Source organism: Ailuropoda melanoleuca, chromosome 11 (assembly GCF_002007445.2).
Source record: "Ailuropoda melanoleuca isolate Jingjing chromosome 11, ASM200744v2, whole genome shotgun sequence".
NCBI lineage: Eukaryota > Metazoa > Chordata > Mammalia > Carnivora > Ursidae > Ailuropoda > Ailuropoda melanoleuca.
Genome location: NC_048228.1, coordinates 30,449,534 through 30,470,787, shown reverse-complemented (window position 1 = coordinate 30,470,787; position 21,254 = coordinate 30,449,534). Strand labels below are relative to the sequence as shown.

General features: G+C 38.3%; 2 protein-coding genes across 2 annotated transcripts in view; one reads left to right on the top strand and one right to left on the bottom strand.

Annotated features, from left to right (window-relative positions):
- C11H4orf17 (chromosome 11 C4orf17 homolog) overlaps positions 1 to 21,254 on the top strand; it is a 292,825-nt gene that overhangs the window by 167,009 nt on the left and 104,562 nt on the right. The window lies entirely within an intron of this gene.
- On the bottom strand, positions 742 to 18,158 carry LOC100479522 (alcohol dehydrogenase E chain). Its single transcript, XM_002928003.4, has 9 exons — positions 18,009 to 18,158; positions 14,766 to 14,867; positions 14,142 to 14,280; positions 12,350 to 12,437; positions 12,036 to 12,255; positions 9,788 to 10,048; positions 7,583 to 7,718; positions 6,837 to 6,975; positions 742 to 3,487 (listed from the first exon to the last, which is right to left on the bottom strand). The coding sequence occupies exons 1-9, from the start codon at positions 18,024 to 18,026 to the stop codon at positions 3,463 to 3,465; spliced, it is 1,128 nt and encodes a 375-aa protein (XP_002928049.1). The 5' UTR covers positions 18,027 to 18,158; the 3' UTR covers positions 742 to 3,462.

The window sequence follows — 21,254 nt, the reverse complement described above, 5'->3', positions numbered from 1 at the left end:
CTCAGAAAATTTCAATAAAGCTCCCATGGCCCAGGGGATAAAATTTAAAGTTCCTTTGAAGAATTCAGAAATCACTGTTACCTGGCCCCACGCATTTCCCATCTTAAAGTTTGCAGGTCAGCAATACTAAATGATTATAATTCCCAGAACACATTCTGCTCTTTCATGCTAAGCCCTCTGCCTGGGACCCTCCTCCCCATTTTCTTTGTCAAACTCCTCTTCACTTTTTATTATTTTATTTTTATTTATCTTTAAAATTTTTTTTAAAGATTTTATTTATTTGTCATCATTTAGATTATTTGTCTCTCATTAGCAGCACTAGCATAAAACTGGGCGCACTGAGTAACATGGGACCTATAGTGTTCTGTGGTGTTTTCTTAGGACCATTCTGACAGCTGCCTTGACCCTAAATATCTCCTTCAGCCTCTTTGACAAAACAATTAAACTAAGCCCTACATGTACCTGGGACTCCACAGTTGACAGAGCCCTGTCACTAGCATCATACAATCTAATCTTTATGAAGCTGTATTGGCCTATTAGAGTAATTTTTTTTTAAAGATTTATTGGTCCATCACTTTAAGTTAATTGAGGTAAAGAAACCTTTTAAAATCTACAATAGTTTATCAAGTAATATAAATTCTTCTGTTTACCTCAAAACATAATGCTAATCTCATAGTAAACAAGGGGCAGAATTTTTTTATACACAGATATATGGAAAAAAGTGGACAAAACCCCCTCATGTCAGCATCAAAAATGCAACAAAACCTTTATTTTTCTTTTTATAATCCCCGAATTCCACCACAAAGAAAAAGAGTGACTTTTCCCCCCAATTTTTAATTTAAATTTCAGCTAGTTAACATACAATGTAATACAAGTTTCAGGTGTAGAATGAAAAAGTTTGGTAGTTTCATGAAGCAAAGACTTTGTTCTGTAAATAAATCACTTTCTTGTCTACACACATTCTTGAGCACATTTTTTTTTTTCTAATGGCTTTTGATCTGGCTTACTGGCAGCATGGGGAGAAGAGAACACATTTACATGGGGACTTAACCAGTACCTCAGTTTTTTCTTTGAAAATTTTCAAGGTAAGGAGTGATTTCTAAAAATAAACACATTCCATAATGTGGGCATGACTTAAGCACAAGTTTTTAATCTCCTTTTCAATAGTTAAAAAGTTAGAAACTTTGCTGGCAATTTATTTCACGGGAACATATCAGATGTACGTCATCTCCCAACGCATTGCCAATGCACAGACAGTCGGGGACAGGCACACAGAAGTTCCATGGACAGGCTGTCTGCTGGACAGGCCTGAAAGCTCGGCGTGTCTGGGTGAACGGTGCTGACTGTTAAGAGCTGCTGGTTTGGGGGTCACCGAAAGCCCAGCTGACACAGGCGTCATTTTGTCACACTGATTCACATTTTGTTTGCAAGCCACTTTCCCCTCCCCATTTCTACACTGGTGAAAAAGCGATCCCCCATTTCTCCTTCCACCATCATTGTGACTGAAGGGTTGGTCTGAGACTGTGAACTGTCTGTCAGGTTGGGGTGGCGACAGGTGTTATCTGCCCTGCCCCGGCCCACAGGGAACCCAGAATCACCCGGTGAGTGTGGCGCAGCTGGACGAGGTGGGTGTGCAGGACTCGATCATTGGTCTTAATAGGAAAAGCTCTGTGACAATGGACTGAAGTATGTGAGTCAACACACAGGTGTCAAGTTTTTGGCATTTCAACCTATGGAGAATCTCGGTCTGAAGCATGCTGCTTTGAGGCCCCCGCAGTATCTTTTCAAAAGCTGTTCTGCAGAATTGGGATAAACCTTTCCTATTGTCATACGCTAGAGTCCTTTGTACCTGTGTGACCTGTCAGTACTGGTACCATACAACCTCTACAATCAGAAGTGGGAAAGGCACTAAATCAATCTTTTATACTTTAAAACAACAACAACAACAACAAAAAGGTTTTGTGGGTCCTTGTGTTTAGAGTAATTCTTTAAAATAAAGGATGAAACGGACTCAGAGAGGTTGAGTAACTTACTGAAGGTCACCATTAAGTAGGGGGTAGGTGACTTGCTCTCAGTCTAAAGTCCTTTCCACAATATCAAACAAATTGTAGACACAGAAACAAATAACACTTTTGGAGAGACACAAAACCCCTTAAAAGAATAAGCTTTTTATGTACATTTGGAGATAAAGCTTAAAATGCTAATCTTCCCTTGAGAGCGGGAAAGCGTGAACAAATGAGCGCCACAGGCTCTTGCATATTCAAAAAATTACATTAATTCCAGGATTATAGATTTAAATTCTATATTAAAAGTTATATTATGTATAACTATATTATAAAAGTTCTAGATTAAAAGCACACATCTGTATATGCATATATGTTTACTTAGAAAATACATTGCTTTGGACGTTCGTGCCGTTTCTTAGTTACCCATTTTACATGCTGTGTTCATAGCTGCTTCAGTCTGATCCTACACTTCAAGCCACCATATTACTTTTTAATTACTTTATGACTCACTTTCAGTAAATTGTAATGATTGTTTAGCCAATAAAGCACAAAAAGATTACAGATTTTTGAATATGTTTCCATTTTATATCTGAACCTCATATTTATCACATGTAGCATGAAACTGCTTCTGTTTAAAAGAATAATTGTATATTCACTGGAAACATTATAAAAAGCAATAAGCATACTTCCCTCTGTCATATAAAAATATGTGACATTTCCCTAAAAAATTTCTTGTATTTAGAATATAGTGAATAATATGGTAACAACTTTGTATGGTGCCAGATGGTAGCTAGACTTATGGCGGTGATCACTTCATAACGTATGTAAATGTTGAATCACTATGTCGTACGTCTAAAACGAATATAAGATTGTATGTCAGCTACACTTCAATTAAAAAAAAAGAAATTCCTGCATATAGAAGTTCTAGACCTTCTTTACTTGTAAATCTAAGCGTATCCTTTCCCAGATGATAGCGTTTCCCTTAGGGTTTTGGTACATTTCATAAAAAGGGAAATATAGACGGTGGAAATAGGAATAGAAGAGTTCGAGTGCATTAGCTCGTCATGCATATGTTGGGGGGCCGGGTATAACGAAGACCTCCTCCCTTAGGTTTCAGTGACTAAGGGCGGCACAGGTACAAGAAATTCAAGAAGTCAAAGAAATACCTTACCTTTCTGCAATGGGAAAGATGCCATAATTCAACATGAGTAGAGTGATTAAGAAGGGAAGTCTACTGGACTCAACTATGCAGCTAATGCTTCATCTAGCTCTCACTTGAATTTTACACATTGGCTTGAAAAAGGATTGCACATGAATTTTTTGTTCTTTTGGGTAGCTCTCATGTATGATTAATTGATTGCATTTCTGAAGAACAGAATTAGTGATGTTGTTTGGCTGATCGTTCCAGAAGGGGCAGGAGCCAGAAACGGCTGCAAGTGCAGGCATTTGTATGGTCTCAGAATGTTAGGATGGTGCGGATGCTGAAATAGGAAATAAAAGATATATTAATTGTTTTCATATTCAGATAACCCACACTCTTCCGTGTGAGAGTCCGAGGAACACTCGGCGTGTCTCAGTGCAAAGCTGTTTGCGGTTCCTGCTACTTCATTCCCATCCCGGTGCGTTCAAGTCAAGGGAAGTAGTGGGGTGGGTCCTCTTGCTGGTTCTTTCTTGTGTGTTCTCCTGCCTTAAGCTCAATCATAACATCCCGAACGGACTGTCATTTAGGCCTTATTCTATATCAACATCCTCAAAAAATCACTTTTGAGAGCGTGCATAGTTGGCATAATAATACAAAACAACAATGGGTAAGTTCTTGCGTTTTGTCACATACTCCGTAAGTGCTTCTTGTACGTTTTATCATTTTAGCCTCAGCTGAAACAACATGCTGTGAGGCAAGTCCTAATATTTCCATATTAGGGATTAAAAATACTGAGAGGTCACATATCTAGTGTGGGGTGTGGGAATTTAAACCTAAATATAAAGTTGCACAAATGACAAAATGACAGATAACTTGCCCGAAGGAACCATAATGTAATAAAGACCATCTCGAAGGTTTCATAGAGCTTTGATAAAGAAATGTTGAAGGATTCTTAGAAATAGATAATAGGGGCGCCTGGGTGGCACAGCGGTTAAGCGTCTGCCTTCGGCTCAGGGCGTGATCCCGGTGTTATGNCGTAATAAAGACCATCTCGAAGGTTTCATAGAGCTTTGATAAAGAAATGTTGAAGGATTCTTAGAAACAGATAATAGGGGCGCCTGGGTGGCACAGCGGTTAAGCGTCTGCCTTCGGCTCAGGGCATGATCCCGGTGTTATGGGATCGAGCCCCACATCAGGCTCCTCTGCTGTGAGCCTGCTTCTTCCTCTCCCACTCCCCTTGCTTGTGTTCCCTCTCTCGCTGGCTGTCTCTATCTCTGTCAAATAAATAAATAAAATCTTAAAAAAAAAAAAAAAAAGAAATAGATAATAAAGTTGATTTGTATTCAGACTTCATTCTTGTGGCGATCAGAAATGTAACATTTACCCTGGAACCAATGTCCTTCCTAAAAACTATCTTCTGATGTATATATACTTTTAAAAAAGATGGTCTTTGTGCCTTAAAAATATGTATATATATTCTTATATTTAATAAGGAAAATATATATAATTTTAGAAATGGAAAGATAGTGTGAAGAAGAAAGTAAAAATTACCTGTAACCCCACACCTAGATGTAATCAGTGTTAATATTTTCTTGAATTTTGATCAACTTTTTTCTAGACATATGTCAATTTTTTACTGCTCATATTGAAAACTTGGGGTCATATTGTATATATGTTTGTATATAATTCTGTAACCTAAAATTACAATATGAGAATTTCCCAATTTAATGAAATAGCTTCTTTTTAATGGCTTCATTGATTTCTAGTACATGGTTGGAATTTATTTAACCACCACCTTAATGTTGGACTTTAGTATGTTTCCAAGTTTTGATACTATAGATAATAGATAAGCGTGCTTAAATAGATATGTATTTGATCTCTGATTATTTCTGTAGAATAGCTTCCCAGAAATGGAATTGCTGGGACAAAGGACCTTTTTTTAAAGGTTTCTGATGCAAGTTAACCAAACTGCTTTCCAGAAAGAATGTAATTTGGTGCTCTCCTTTCTCGGTAAGATTCGTCAGACTGCCCAGTATAATATGTTATGTGTGTGGGTGCTTAAGAACTCCCATTTAAAGTTGAAAACCTCATGAGAACTGTGAGATAGCAGAAAAAGTATGGACGATGCAACTAGAAGTTTCGCTATAACTGCCTATTACAAGGTGCACCTCGTGTGTAAGTGCAGATGACAAAACTCTTTTTAGGTGGTCATTGTAGTTAAATGTTAGAGGTAGGAAATGGAATTGACTTATTTTCCTAATCTTTGAAGCAAATGTAAGACTTCAGCATTTAAAAGAGCATTCCCCTTTACAACATAGGCACACCTCACTCTTTTGCTCCTTGCAGATACTGTTTTTTTTAGGAATTGAAGGTTTGTGGCGACCCTGTGTGGAGCAAGTCTGCCGGTCCTACCTTTTCCAACAGCATTTGCTCACTTCCTGTCTCTGTGTCACATTGTGGTAATTCTTAATAATAATAGTAATAGTAATAGTTAATAGTAATAGTAATTATAGTAATAGTAATAGTTAATAAGAACAGGAAGTACAAATATTTCAAACTTTTCCGTTGTTACATTTGTTATGGTAACCTGTGATCAGTGATCTTCGATGTTATTATGTAACTGTTACGGGGCTATCTTGAATGTGCCCATAGAAGATGGTGAACTTAATCCGTAAGAATTGTGTGTATTCTGACTGCCACTGGGCATTCCTCTGTCTCCCTGTCTTTCCTGGGCCTAGCACCCGAGACACAGCAATATTGAAATTAGGCCAATTAATAACACTACAGTGGTCTCTAAGTGTTCTAGTGAAAGGAAGCATCAACCGACGTGACAAACTTTATTGCTGTCTTATTTTAAGAAATTGCCACCGTCACCCCAAACTTCAGCAACCCCCACCCTGATCAGTCAGCAGCCAGCAGCACTGAGGCACGACCCTCCACCAGCAAAAAGATCACAACTCACTGAAAGGTCAGAAGATGGTTAGCATTTTTAGCGCACAATATTTTTTAATTAAGGTATGTACGTTACTTTTTAGACATACTGCTATTGCACACTTACTAGACTACAGTATAGTGTAAAAATAACTTTTATAAGCACTGGGGAAGCAAAAACTTTCTTTGACTCACTTTACTGCATATTTGCTTTATTGCAGTGGTCTGGAGACAAGCCCACGATCTCTCTAAAGTATGCCTATACTTTTTAGTTGTAAAAAGTTCTTTGTAAACTGATAAACAATAATTGTGGTGTTTTTAATGAAAAAATTAGTGATATCTGTATAGAAAAAATCTCAAGGTAGCTCTACTTCCTTCCATAATGGGTAGGTCCTTCATATAATTTAAATTTACAGCCATTAATGGTCAGCTTTTATAGGTGGCCAGGCAGAGGCTGCAGTGACTTGAGGTTAAGTTAAGACTGACTCTGATTGTTTTTCCTTGCCGCGGTGACTATTCTCTCGTAAATAAAGCTGAGTGGCTTTGATTGTTCAGATTCACTGTAACCAAATAATTCGGTTTCAGTAGAATAGGAAGTACAAAGCAACTGCTTTAATTTCTCACAATATGATCTTAAGTGTTATATATCCAAAGACTAAACCACTAATGGAGAAACAAGGCACTCCATTTTTTTTCATTCTTCCACCTTTTTTCTCTATTGACCAATCCCCACCATAAAAAAGAAATTTAATATCTACCTCTTTCCAGAGCGAAGCAGGTCAAATCCTTCATTTATTTTTTCAAAAGGTAAAACATGGGTTATTAATGGATCCAGTGGAAACTTCTTGGCCATAAAATCAGCCACAAGTTTGGGGACAGAATCTTTACTCTTAAAGCCTGAAAAGAAAACATCATTATAAGATTCAGCCACAGGTAAGAAGAGAATTTTAGAGGAGACTTTCCAAGCAAAAGTAAGATGAAAGTTTATAGAAAGTGCTACGTCCCACAGACTACTATGACTGAGGCTGATAAGACACAGTGTTTCAATGTCCTTTTGCCATGGTTAGACTTTTTTTTTAATCCACCTAGACAAAATAGGGCCCTTAAATTTTAGCTCTCCCATAGAGAAATTATACTATGGCTGCTTATTCCCGAAGTCAAGGAGCAAATTTAGCAGTTGCCTAAATTTAGGTGATGAGAGCACACTTGAATGACTGCTATGGATTTCCCGCGTCCTATGAGGTATTTTGGTGCCTTGCGCCGTCATGGGTATAAAAGAAGGATACTGAAAGAGTCTAGTTAGTTTACGGGAACACCAAAAATGTGTCTTGGGACCTTCTGCGTGTATCAGATCCATGTATCTAGTTGATTTAGAGCCTATAGCTACAAAGGGATTTTAATTTACTTTTAACCGTGTTGCTTTTGAAAACTTGGCTTTGTCACCTGTAAAGGGGAAGAACTCGTGAGGTTAATAAGAATTCAGCCATCAAGTCTAACTACGTACCACCAAAAATTGCTCCTTTCCAAGTACGTCCGGTCAGTAGCAACATGGGGTTCATAGAGAGATTTTGAGAATTAGGAGGTACTCCTACAATGACGCTTACACCATAGGACTCTTGACAGCAGGACAAGGCAGCCACCTGGAATAAAATTAATATTTAGCATCATTAAAGTGAATTTTATGATAGTCCGCACTCATGATGCACGGGATCATGCAATATTGATATATTGATTTAGCTAGATTGTGAGTGTGTGCAGGGAAGAGATAATGTCTTTTGTTTCTTTATTCCCCACTGTGGCTAGAAGAGTGCTGTGGTTTTAGGAAATGCCTAGAAAATCTTTTTTTAATGAAACCCGTGGATGAATAAATTTGCGTATGCTTAATTCTTCCTTATAAAAGAAAGAGGCAAACTTCATTACAAACATATCTATATAAAGTGTGATTCCTCAAACAGAAGTAGTGTTTTGTCATCACATGGCTCTCAGGCAGTCTGTGAGTTGATTAAGTCATTTTTCACTTATTTATCAAATAGATATTTTGAACTCAGTACTTTGTTTTGTGTTTTTAAAAATTTTTTTTATAATAATATTTTTTATTATGTTATGTTAGTCACCATACAGTACATCCCTGGCTTTTGATGTAAAGTTCCATGATTCATTAGTTGCATATAACACCCAGTGCACCATGCAATATGTGCCCTCCTTACCACCCATCACCGGTCTATCCCATTCCCCCACCCCCCTCTCCTCTGAAGCCCTCAGTTTGTTTCTCAGAGTCCATAGTCTCTCATGCTTCATTTGAACTCAGTACTTTGAACCACGTGTTTTGATGACAAACAAGATATAAGGTCAATTACATCATCAAAATTGGTCTCTAAGCCACTTGATTGTCTCCTGGAACTTCAAAAGAAAGCCTTCTCCCTCCAGTCAAGTTTTTAAACATGTTCCATAGTAAGAGAATTGCTGAGGACCCCCCCCCCCGCCGTCAATACATAATGATTAACCCTTTGATTTTGGAGTATGATATGTAGAAGACCAGGTGACCTCAAAACATGTGGCTGTTGGATATTTGGTATCTTCAAGTGAGGTAACAATCGAATTTTGCAGAAGAAAACAGAGGGAAAACAACAGAAAAAGGGCATAAGGAGAAATGCTACCGCGTTGGATAAAGTTGGATTCTCTTGAAACTTCAGTCATCTGAAGTGGGCATATTGTCCCAAGTCAAGGCTACAAAGAGCTTTATTCTTAGGGTGGTGCTCCCTCTTACCAACACTGCTGTGATTTACTGGAGAACCTCAAAAGAGGGATTTGTTGTTTTCTGGGGACTCTTTCAGTAGGATTCTGGAGAATTCTGGTTAGGTGGAATATAACTAGAGATGTGTTCCTCATTTGCACTTGATGATATTTACAATTATTTGAAAGTAATGTTTTGTATAATCCAAAGGTGATGTAAGCATTGCAAGATCAGAAACAGTATTGCATATCAACAGCACTAGCTAACATTTATTGAGCTTATCATCTGACAGGTGGCACTGTGCTAAGTATTTTACATGCATTATCTCATGTGATTTATAAATAATGCTATGAGAAATGTACCTCTTAAATTTTTTGGTGGAAAAATTTGTTGACTTTCCAAAGTATTCAGCCCAACACATAGATATTGGGTGCTTACTATGCGCCAAGCACTGTGCTATCTGCTGTGGCAAAATGGGGCAGTGTGGTAAATGGTAAAATGCAATATTTTCTATTAGTAAAATGATACTGGTCTAAAATTGGCCATTATTCCTTCTGGCCATAGTATAATATATGAAAAAAATCAAAATGTATTAAAATATAAAAATATGTTAAACCATTTTTGTTAAGAATGTGGGGGAAAAATCAAACTTGCCAATTTGAAAACAGAATTTATGTTACCTATATTTACTTGAGTTTGATTTTTTTTACTAAAAATTAACAAAGAAAATTTATAATGGCTTAATTAAAAAAAGACCCTAAAAGGGAAATATTACTTGAGACAGGTTGGCTTAGCCGATAGAATTTAAGATTTCTTACAGCAATCAACTGAATATCCCAGGTAACTGACAGGAGATGGAAAATCGCCATTCATAGTTTTTAAACTATTATTTATATGTAATATTTATATTCTGCTGCCTGAAAGTACACTCTGGAATGTAGAAGCAGGTATCTCAGGGCATTTCCTGTTACATACCATGGTGTCAAGCCGCCCAATGACTTCAAATGAAAAATCCACACCGCCACCACTCATTTCCTTCAGCACATCCTGGATGGGTTCCTTGTAGTCCTGAGGGCTGATGCACTCAGTGGCACCCACCTCTTTGGCCTTTGCATATTTATCTTTGTTGATGTCCACCCCAATGATCCTGGCTGCTCCTGCTGCTTTACAGCCTATGATCACAGACAGGCCAACTCCTCCAAGGCCAAACACGGCACAGGTGGAGCCCGGGGTGACCTGTATTTACAGAAAATGCAAAAATGGATTAAATAATGATTACTAAAAAGTGCCCAAGCTGCATAAAGTGCCATGCCTTGTCCGTTATGAGGAGCTATTCAAACTCTTAAGTCCAACCTTCTGTCAAATCTCTTTGGCTTTAGTTGCTTCGTGTTTAAATTAAGGGGGTTGAACTAGATGAGTGGTTCTCCAACTCTGCTGGACATTAGACTCATCTGGGAGCTTTAAAAATGTCTCAATGCCCAGGTCACAACTCATAACCAGTTCCATCAGAATCTCTGCAGGTGGGACCCAGTTCCTGGGTGACTGCAAAGGGAAGCCCAGGCTTGGAGCCAGTGGAATGGATGATCTTTAAGCTCTGAATTCCAATGACTCCCCTCTTGAAGAGAATGTAATAGTTCACGTCCATTGATACCCAGCTTTATTATATCACTCACAGAAGTGCAAGTTTTGGGAAATGAAATAATAAGTGGAAAAGATTATTCTGGGATACTGAAAAATAATTCAACCAAATCCTCGGTAATTAACTCCTTGGTTCATTAACTTTCATTATCATGACCAGTATGACGAGAGCAGAAATTAGCTGTGAAACATAGAAAAGTTATTGTTAGCTTAGAGGAAAGCCTAAGAACAGGAGAAATTTAACATAACTAAGATAATACAGCTTGAGACTGCTGTGATCTTGTGGGTCATTATCCCCACTTTTAAGAATATACTAATAAATGATAGTGCACTGAAAAGTTGGTCTGTATTTTATTAACGACTGGTATTAATTATTACGAGTACTCTCAGCTTGTGCTCTGTGAAGGCTCAATTAGACCACCTGCTCAAACAGACGATGTAATTGCATAAGGGACTTAGTGTTAGAGCCACAGAAATTTGGAAAACAAGTGTTCTCAATTATTTAAATTGTCTGGGAACTCTTAGTAAACCTGAACTGCTGTAGTCAGCCTTCAGTGTGGGTAAAATATTTCTCCTATCCCAAATCATCATTCTGTGGGATACACCACTTTTTACTTTACTTAGAAAAATTTGAGACTTGTGTTTGTGATTTAAAGGTGAAGGTACTTATGTATCATGGAGCAGCAGGAGTTTTGAGAGAAAGACTAGTTGCAGCTCTCACACTAACCAGCTGTGAGATTTTGAGCAAATAGCTTTATGTCTCTGGGTCTCCATTTCATAAAATGAAGGGATACTGCTAAATTTCCAACCTTTTGGGAAGAAGGGCCTTTAAAGAATTTCTCTTTAAAATCTGCCACCTTTAAAATCTGTGAGTGTGTGTGTGTGTCTGTGTGTGTGTGTGTGTGTGTGTGTGTGTGTGTTCATGGCAGGAGACGAGATGTAGCAGTGAAATCCCCTAATGACTGGAATAAAGGCAAAATGATTTCTGAAGCTTCATTACTTCCCTTCGAGGGATCCACAGAGTGGGTGGGTTGGTGAGTCTTGGTTTGGAGGTGTACCCGATAAGGCTTTGGAATCTACCGTTGATCCTAATTCTGGGAGTAGAGGATCCATGGACTAGATCTCCTCAGAGGCGACCCCTTCATTTCATTTACGTCTGCTGCCTCCAAAGCTAGCAGAACCGACCGTACCTGATGCATGTTGGTGCTAACAGTACAATCAATTACTGAGCTCCCAGCTCTAAAGCTAAGTAATCACATAAAGAACGAATATTGAAGAATAATTGTTGAAACTTACATCTTTACTTTTTCTTAACTAAGCATCAATAGCTTTTTCATATGTGATAAACAGATAAATCTTCAGGAAATGCTCCTCAATTCCTTCTGAGACCATTTTTCCACACATAACTGATATCCTAAATTTTGCAGAGTTTATCAATGTTACTGTGGGAACAGGGCGGAAAGCTACCAGTAAATCCATGAAGAACGATCTCTGATTGTTGTGAGAATGATCTCTGATTATTGCTGTCCTTTTAGTTCCTGATAGTCTGAGCATAGCCAGTTTTATCATCCATTGTCATTCCTACCTTAGCAATGTTGACTGCAGACCCATAACCAGTAGAAAATCCACAGCCGATGAGACAGACTTTCTCCAGTGGGGAAGCTGGATCTATCTTGGCCACTGCAATCTCATCCACCACCGTGTACTGGGAGAAGGTGCTGGTGCTGACGAAATGGTGGATGGGCTTTCCTCTGCAGGTGAACCTGGTGGTACCATCCTGCATGCTCCCCCGAGGTGTGCTCAGACTGGCCAGTACAACACAGACACACAGGGCATGAGACAGGAACATAACTGAGGCACACATCCATTGGCTGTGTAAGGAGAGTATCAGAAACTTACTCATTTTTCAAGCAGAAGTTGCCTTGCGGATGCTTGCAAACGTTGCATTTTCCACACTGGGGAGTAAAGAGTGGAATGACTTTGTCACCTGGAGGGTATAAAACACATTCTTCTTAAATTTCTACCCAGGAATTCATACAGCAAGAACTGAAAGCTTATGTGTATGTATTAGAGGTGTGTGACTTTGAAAAATCTTCAAGAAATAGAGTTCAGTCACCACCATTGGTCACTGGTCACTGCGTGCCAGCATTGTTAATGGTTTGGGTTTATATGTGCCTGAAGATTCCCAAAGAGGAAATGCAAATATCGGAAACAACATGGATTTAAAAGACGATTTCTCCTGTATTAATAGTTCTCTTTCATTGTGTGCCTTTTCTCTTGGGGGTTTTAGACATATCATCTCATAAATTCATGATAATTAAACCTTAAATATTCTCACTGTAACTGTAAATTTAAATTTTAGCTGTGAGCAGGCTGCCATCATTCTACTAGATGCCTAGGAGACCTGGTAGTTTGTAATAGTTTGGGACAAATTAAAAATGAGTATTTTAGCAACCATTTCGTGGCTTTTCAAAGTGACTGTGCTTTTAAGGTTTTTGTTTTGTTTTTTAAGGGAAAACTAACAAAAATGGGACAAAGAAGAATTCAAGAAATCCCTCTGTAAACCTCCACATTGAGTTTGGCACTCTCTTTGAGGGTAAAAACTGACTTTCAAGTGTTTGTAGCTAGCAACTTAATTGGTAAATTATTTTTTCTGCTTTGGTGGAAGACGGGGTAAAAAGTGTGTCATTTATTATTAATTTATTTCTAACTAAAGGAAATATTAAGAGCTGAAACTCAAACCAGATGATTTATTTTATTATTTTCTGTTCACAGGGCAATTAAGTATTTGGTAAGGGGAGGCCACATTTACTGGTAAAGTGATTTTTTTAGAATTAGACAGAATTTTCATTTTTAATCACCTAAGCAACCTATCCACCAGACCCAGAAAAGAGGTTAGGCCATACCATTTATAGATAAATTTTATATGGAGATGATGGCATGGAAATTTTCTATGTCTTCACCCTTTAATCGTGAAACTATTCATCTATATTAATATAAAAGTTAGGATAAAATAAATATTAAAGAGAAAGTAGTACTTTGTCACCAATCACATTTAACCACGTTTAAAGGTACTAAAACAGATGTTGTATACGGCAGGATGTCTTCTGCCAGGTCAACTTCCTTTCTTTCCATCTAGACTGTCTCATTCATTTCACGTTCAGGAAGGAAGGCCGTATTGGAAGAGGAATCAGTGAAGGGCTCCTCTTCCCACTTAAGAGGAGATCATGTTGATTTAATCATAGCCTCATGGCCCCCATCCCATGAAATCAGCACGGAACAGTTTCCAAACACTGATTTGGAGGCTCAGGACATAGACTTAATTTTTTGTATTTTGTCTCATTTGTACTTCTCTTTGGAACTGATAAAAGACAGTACTCAGCAACAATAAAACGGAAATTACTTGTTCATGAACTCTAACTTCGGCAGGCACTGCATCTTTTTCTATCCTTATGTGTCCCCGGGATCTAACCTGGTGCCTGACATCCAGTAGGTACTCAATAGGCACTTGCTAAAGGAGAGAATTCACGAGTGAATGAATGTACACATGTTGGAGTCAGGCAGGGAGGGAAGAAAGGAGAAGACCTATGTTCTAGTCCCAACTCTGCTGTGACCTTCTGCAGGGTCTTTCCAGGCTAGATGATCTTGGGGTCCTGACCTGAGGCACATTCCCTAAATGTGAATTCTGTACCTGGTTTTACTGTAGTCACCCCTTCTCCAATGCTTTCCACAATGCCGGCTGCCTCATGGCCCAAGATCAGAGGGAGAGGTGCAACGATCGTTCCATTAACCACGTGTTCATCGGAGCGACAGATTCCTGAGGCCACCATCTACACGGTAAAGGGAGGATGATTAGGTCTAGAAAAGATTAGGACCCTTTTCTTTTCCTCGTCAATTTGGAATAGTCAGTGAAATAATTGTTTCTGAAATATTTAAGTCTTATTTAATATACAAGAATGTATCCTTTTTTATAGAAGTAGAAATTGCAGATTAGCACTAAGAAAATTGTCACTTTAGTTCTACCGTGTGAGGCTAATTGATTTTGAAATCTTGATGTATAACCCTTTGCACTTTTTTCCTGTACAAATACATAAGTTCTTTCTTATTTTATTAGGATTATATTGTATATACTCTTTGATTCCTTTTTAAAGATTTGACAATTTGTATTTATATCTTTCCTTGACCATAAATGTAATTCCACTGTTTGGATTACCACATAAAAAGTGTCTCTTACTGGATTTTTGCTTATTTCCATTTTTCCCATTTTCTGGATTTTTTAAACCTAAAACTAAACAGAAATGGAAAAATGTTTTACCTTAATACGGACTTCATGGGCCTTAGGGGGTGCGACCTCGACCTCCTCAATGGAAAAGGGCTTCTTTAGCTCCCACAGCACAGCTGCTTTGCATTTGATCACCTGGAAATTGAATAGAAATAGATGATACCAGTTTTTCCCCACTTTGAAAGTCCGTGAGAGTAACTCATTTTATTATGTGCAACATCTAGCCCCATGTCTGGAACCTAACAAGTGTTCCATAGAAATGAAGAACTTCTGATTTACGTAGAGAATAAAAATACATTTTTTAAACAACAGGCAAAGCAATAACATAAGGAAAGAGAAACAGAATTAACTATAATGAGACATTGAGATAAAAGAGAATATATTCTTTTAGGCCATCTTTATGTTGGTTTTTCTTCTCCAAGGGTTGTTTCTTCCTGATATTTCTTAATGTGATCCTTAAATTGGCTGTTTACCCACAACTGTTGGCTAGTGCATGAAGTTCTAAATCAACATAATTTTGCTGACAGATATAGTGCTGTTCACATAAAATCTATTGCCCTCTTGCTCAATCTCTGCTGAAGCCCAAACAATCTAACTTTATGATTTCATTTGCACATTTGCCTCCCTGCCTGGGATGACTTCTCTTTCTCTATTTGCCTGTTCTCTTCCTTTGACTTTGTTTTCTCTACTGCTTGTGTGTGGTACTTGTTTATATCACTCATTTGACAATTAGCTTTGGTAGTGCTGTTTTCATCAAATTTATGTGTAGAGATTCCTTCCAGATTAGATTTGCAACAGAAATTGCAGAGGTTACAGCTGTATACACCCACTCACATGCCCACATATACACGTATATATTTAAAAATGGGAGAATGGTGTGCTTGAATTTCGAGCTAGCACAGCTTACCCATGGAGGTTCTTAAAAATAAGTTGAAAAGGTGTTTTTAGCGCTTGGAAATGTAGTATAAAGCCTGTCTTCATTGTTGAGAAACTTACACAGTTAAGGGAGTTTTTCCTAGAAAGAATTGGCATAATTGCAAATATGATAAAAAAATCTTCAATAGAAATGTATCCTTTTGACAATTCAATTTCGTTATTCATATAGCAAATCCCCCCACTTTGCAAGGTTTTTGCTATGGTCAATGCCACAAAAAATGTGAAAGTTCTTGGAAATAAGATGCTAAGGGTAGATCGGTCCTAATTATAGAGTTCTGTTCTGGGCGAGTTACATGCTTGATCTTTAAACTTCACAACGATGCTACCAGGGCAGTATTATTGAATTTTTGGTCTTATTTTACAGATAAAAAGATCGAGGTTCGATTGACTCAGTAATTAACTGAGTAATTTTCCCAAAGTCACAAAGCTGGCTGTCCAGAAAATTAAGATCAATCCAACTTAAAAAAAAATCATCCAACTTTAGTTTTTTACCACACCATGGTAGTGAAAGATTAACGAGGGTTAAATGATAACAACAGCCACAATAATAATAGCAGTGACTAACATTTATTGAATTATTCAACATTCTAAGTGCTTTACAGTATTAATTTATTAAATTTTCACAACCACCTTATAAAATAGATATCATTATTCCCTCTTAGCATTTGAGGAAAAGATAATTCAGGAAGGGTAGACATAAATGGTGTTTTCACAAAGCTAAAAGTGATCCATGTTGCATCTGGAAGGGAGGACTGTTTTCATTAATACATTTGGCTTACACTTTTGCTCTCTGACATCCTTCTTTTAAGCTGAGTTTTGGCATATTTAATTTTCCTTTCTCCTAACTGTTCTTCATTTGAAACATAATGCCATTATAAAGGCTAACCAGTAATGAATGAAAATAAAGAGAGTTGCAATGAGAAAACTGACAGTTAGCGACGGGTGTGATTTCCAACGGATCTTACTGATAGAGGAATGTTGCGTCACAAACCTCAGAATCTTTAAGTTATCACAGCAAGATAGTACATTGTGTGATCCACTCCTAACGTAACACCTGTACTGGAAACAATTGCACAGGCTTTTGTAATTGAGTAGGTAAACGACACGAATGGCTTATGTTGAATGACCACATGCATTTTTCTGCCCCCGTGAGCACATAGTACAAATAAACATGAATCCATGGAAGACTTAGAATCCATTATTTGTGTTCCCAGTGCTAATAAGTGATTCAAACTGTGTCACTGTTATTATTTTTTTTGTTAAAAAAATGGAAAAGATATTATTCCATAGGATTTCTGTGGAAGTTTCCTGGATTATGCCACAACAGGGCCCTTTTAATTCAGAATTTGCATGTTGATGTTGGCTTGCTTAACCTTGATGATTCTAATGCTTTGAAATCAGTATGCCTTTTGTAAGAGATTTCATAGTAAGCTTCAAAGGATAAAACCCTCTGAATCAAATTCCTCTCATAGAACTTTTGTCAGATTTAACTTCCCTGTGTTCCTAGAAAGAATATGACTACAAAAAGTAACATTTAAATTATGGTTTCTTAATACAAAGATAACTTCCTGATTAACAACAGAGAATTTTAAGTTTGCAAATTATTCATGATTGGCCATAGCTGCTGCACAGTAATATATGAAGTAAAGACTTTATTAGGTACAGATGCTATTCATTCTTGCTAAAGACGTTTAGGAATAGTTTCTTCTTCTTTTTTTTTTTTTAAGAAATAGAAATTAAATTTAAAGATCACCCAGTTCAACAGAAAAAAAAAAAAACTCCACTGGTTTTTCCATGAAGCTTTGCATAAACCAATTATTAACAAGACAAGTTGAAAATTATTTTTTCCTTTTAATTGAACATACAGAGAGACAATGTGTAAACAGAATTTCTGCATTATTTCATGAGGGCACTTTTGGTTTCTTGCATGACCTCCACAAGTTACAGCAAATGTTATAGGAAACATTAAATTGCCATTGCATAAACTTTAAAGTTAAATTCAAACAGGAAACTCAGCTGTACAAACAGATAAATTTTTTAGAAAAAAGTGTTCTGAAACTCATCAACTATAAATGTACTATAATTCATACTTCAAAATAATTTATAAGAAATATGTCCCAGTGTTGTCACAGTCCATAAAATACTCTTGACAGAGGAATAGCCTATTTTCATTGCAGTTTAGCAGAATTGCATATTGAAGCACATAATGTATGTTGTATTTCAGTATATATTATTTTAATTTAGATGTGAACTTTAAATTTTCATTAATACTATATCTCTTTGTGTATTATATAATAAGAATATATTTCCAAAAGTAAAAAAAAAATTGTTTTTGCTTACTTTTCCTGCTGTGCTCATGGTTCCGTTTTCTCTTCAGGCCAGGAGACTGGTGAATTTTTACACTCTTTCCTGCTTGAGTACATAAAGTTCATCTACCACGCAGATTGTTTGCTTGAGTAACAACCCGTTGTACACACGATCTGAGGTCTTTAAGCCACACCCCTCAGCTTTTTCTCCAGCCAAGGCAAATCAGAAACAAAAGGTCACGGAGCCAGCGTTCAACCCCTGACTTTGTTTGCAATATGCCAATTTCAATTAATACCTTGATTTCATTAAGTTAAATATTTCCTACACATAAATTTTAATCTCCCCTTTTCCTGGATTTTATATTTCTTCTCTCTCAATCTCACACACGGTGTTCAGAGTTCTGTTTTCTCATTGTGTGCACTAATATCCAGCTTCTTTAAAATTTTTTTTCATTTTTAAAGATTTTATTTATTTATTTTTCAGAAATAGAGAGCACAAGCAGGGGGAGCGGCAGGCAGAGGGAGAAGCAGGCTGAGAAAGGAGCTGAATGCTGGACTCGATCCTAGGACTTTGGGATCATAACCCTAGCCGAAGACAGACGCAACTACTGAGCCACCCAGGCGCCCCCACCCCTTTTTTTAAGACTAATCTCCAACTTTGAATCCACATATTGTGGTTAGAAAAGAGAGGCAAGGAAGCAGCACACACGATGTAGAGAGTGCTTCAAGCCAGAGGAACATGTTTGGTTTAGCACTCTTTTCATAGCAGCAAGTCGCAGCAGAGGAGCTCAGGGTCTCTGGCGTTTCTGCTCCAGGCGATAGACATCCGCACTGAGCGCCCGCCTCCCGTTGCAGGCACGCCGCTGGGCACAGGGCGGTGGCGGTGATGGGTAAGAGGTGGCCTCTGCCTGCGCCCACAGGGAGTTTGGAGCAGTGGTGATGGCATGGCGACCCCATCTGTGGATTCAGGCAGGCCCCATCCTTTTGTTTTGTTTTGTTTTTTTAAATTGTATTTATTTACTTGACAGAGAAATGGACAGAGAGCACAAGCAGGCAGAGCAACACAGAGAGAGAGAGGGAGAAGCAGGTCCCCGCTGAGCAGCAGGGAGCTGGAGGCACGGCTCGATCCTGAGATTCTGGGATCATGACCTGAGCCGAAGGCAGACGCTAAACCGACTGAGCCACAAAGGCGCCCCAGGCAGACCCAACCTTACCAGCTGTGTGCACTCGGATTTATTATTTAACTGTCTTTGGCCTTAGTTTTCTTATCTAACTCCCCATGGGGTTGTCTGAGGAAAACTGAGATCATCCTTTTAAAGCGTTTAACAGCGAGCCTAAAACAGGACAACCTTCAGTGAATATTAGCTACGGCTAAGGTCTCAGTGCTGACCACCTTACCACTTTCTTTTTGTTCTCCAAGCACTCTAGGAGCTGAATGTTCTTAATGTTCTGTGTGGCCTTAACATGCCTTTTGTGATCTTCCAGCTTTCCAACAATTGTGCAACCAGTTTTTGGTAATACACGCCCTTTGTTTGAAATAGTTTTCTATTTCCCTAACTGGAAACTGATGCAGTTCTTGTCACCAAGAGCGGTCCTGGGAGCATACTCTCAAGTAAACAAAAGTGCAGCTGCCCCTGGCAGAGGGCGTATGCTAAGGATATAATATATGGTGACTAACATAATATAATAAAAAATCATTTAAATTAAAAAAAAAAAGGAAGGAAAACATGTTTGTGACCTTGTGGGCTTTAGTGTAAACGTCAGAGCCCAGCGGCCAGGAATGCCCAGTTTACACAGCAGCTGGGAACACCTGGCTCGCTCAGGGTGGAGCGCTGCCCTCAGATAAGGAGCGGCCAGGAACGCCTGGTCGGCTAAAGGGCAGAACCTGCCCCAACCGGAGCTTGATTGCTCTTGACAATAGCCCGCGGGGCCATAGAAACATGTTTAAGAATAGGCCTCACTTGCTGAACGGTTCATCGCCTGATCCCGTGACCTTCCCCGTGACCTACTACTGTTCACTAGGATATAGTACGGATCATCCCCTTGATTGTCTTTGATTGTTTATTGCCAATAAATACGCGAGGTTGCAGCTGTTTGGGGAGATCACAGTCTTTGTGGTGGTGCGCCTGGCGGTCGTCCCCTGCACCCACACTCTCTTTCGCAAGCTAACCTGTCTGTGCCTCATCCTACTCTCGAATCAACGCCGGGGCGCTGCGGGCGGTGTCCTGACACAGACTGACTTGATGTCTCTGTAATGGTCACAGTTTGCTGACATAGAAAGCACTGGAATGAGTATGTTTAAGGAGGTTGAGAAGAAAGGAAAAGATCCAGAATCATCAACAGAAGCGAAGTCAATAGATGACTAACAGGGCCCAGTTGCTCTTTTCCATTATAGATTGAATGTAGGCCTGATCTGCAATGTTTTGCACACCGTCCATACGCCTTCCAGTACTTTTCCGGAGCACTTGCAAGGTGTTCAAAATATAGTACCTTTTGAATCCTTATATGATAAAGTCACTGAAAATGTTACACTCAACCACATATACCTATTTGAGCAAGGCTTTGAAATTTGTTTTAGAATTCTCATTTAGTTTGTATTCTGTGAGTTGTAAAATATACCCAACTCTTTTGTCTTTGTCATTTTTCTAGTTTTTGGTTTTTCATTTTCATTTTTATCAAAATTATATATGCCTGTATGTATGCAAAATATTTTTCTACAAAGCCTTTTAAGAGAAGCGGCAGTATTGGCTTTCCTACTTCTTCCTACATTTACTCCTCCCTCGAAGCCACTGCTTTCAACTTTTGAAACTTATTTTTTTATTTCCACATCTCTTAAGTAGTATGCCTATATTCCTAACTTGGTTTTTCTTTGGGCATTTCTGTTAACGTCACATTTTGGAGGATGAAAATTTGGGGCAGTCGTTACCACAAAAATACTCTATTTCTCTTCTGCTTCCCGAAGGAGTAACAGAGTAACTTCTATTATTAGGACTATGTAAATGCTGCTTACATGTGAGCCGTGTAGTTTGCAATGTTTTTGTTGTTGTTGTTGTTTTCCCTTTACCCAAGCAATTCTCTTTTCTCCTAGGCTTAAATATTGGGTTTTTTAAAAACTAGCTTGGTTTTGTCTTTATACTTAAAACCAATTCAATGCCCCAAATGTCTCCAGTGGTCTAAATCTCCTCCTAAGACAAATAGACACATCAAGAATCCCACCAATTTAGTCTGGTAGAGAAATCCCACCTGGAGTCTTGCACTTGCTCCAGAATGGCCTTGGTGA

Bases quoted from the DNA above. Each gene is read 5' to 3' on its own strand.
- LOC100479522 (XM_002928003.4), bottom strand. The intron at 12,438-14,141 runs GTACAGAATTCA...TATACCCTCCAG, and splicing joins GGTGACTACAGTAAAACCAG to GTGACAAAGTCATTCCACTC. The intron at 10,049-12,035 runs GTAGGAATGACA...CTGTAAATACAG, and splicing joins CTGCAGTCAACATTGCTAAG to GTCACCCCGGGCTCCACCTG.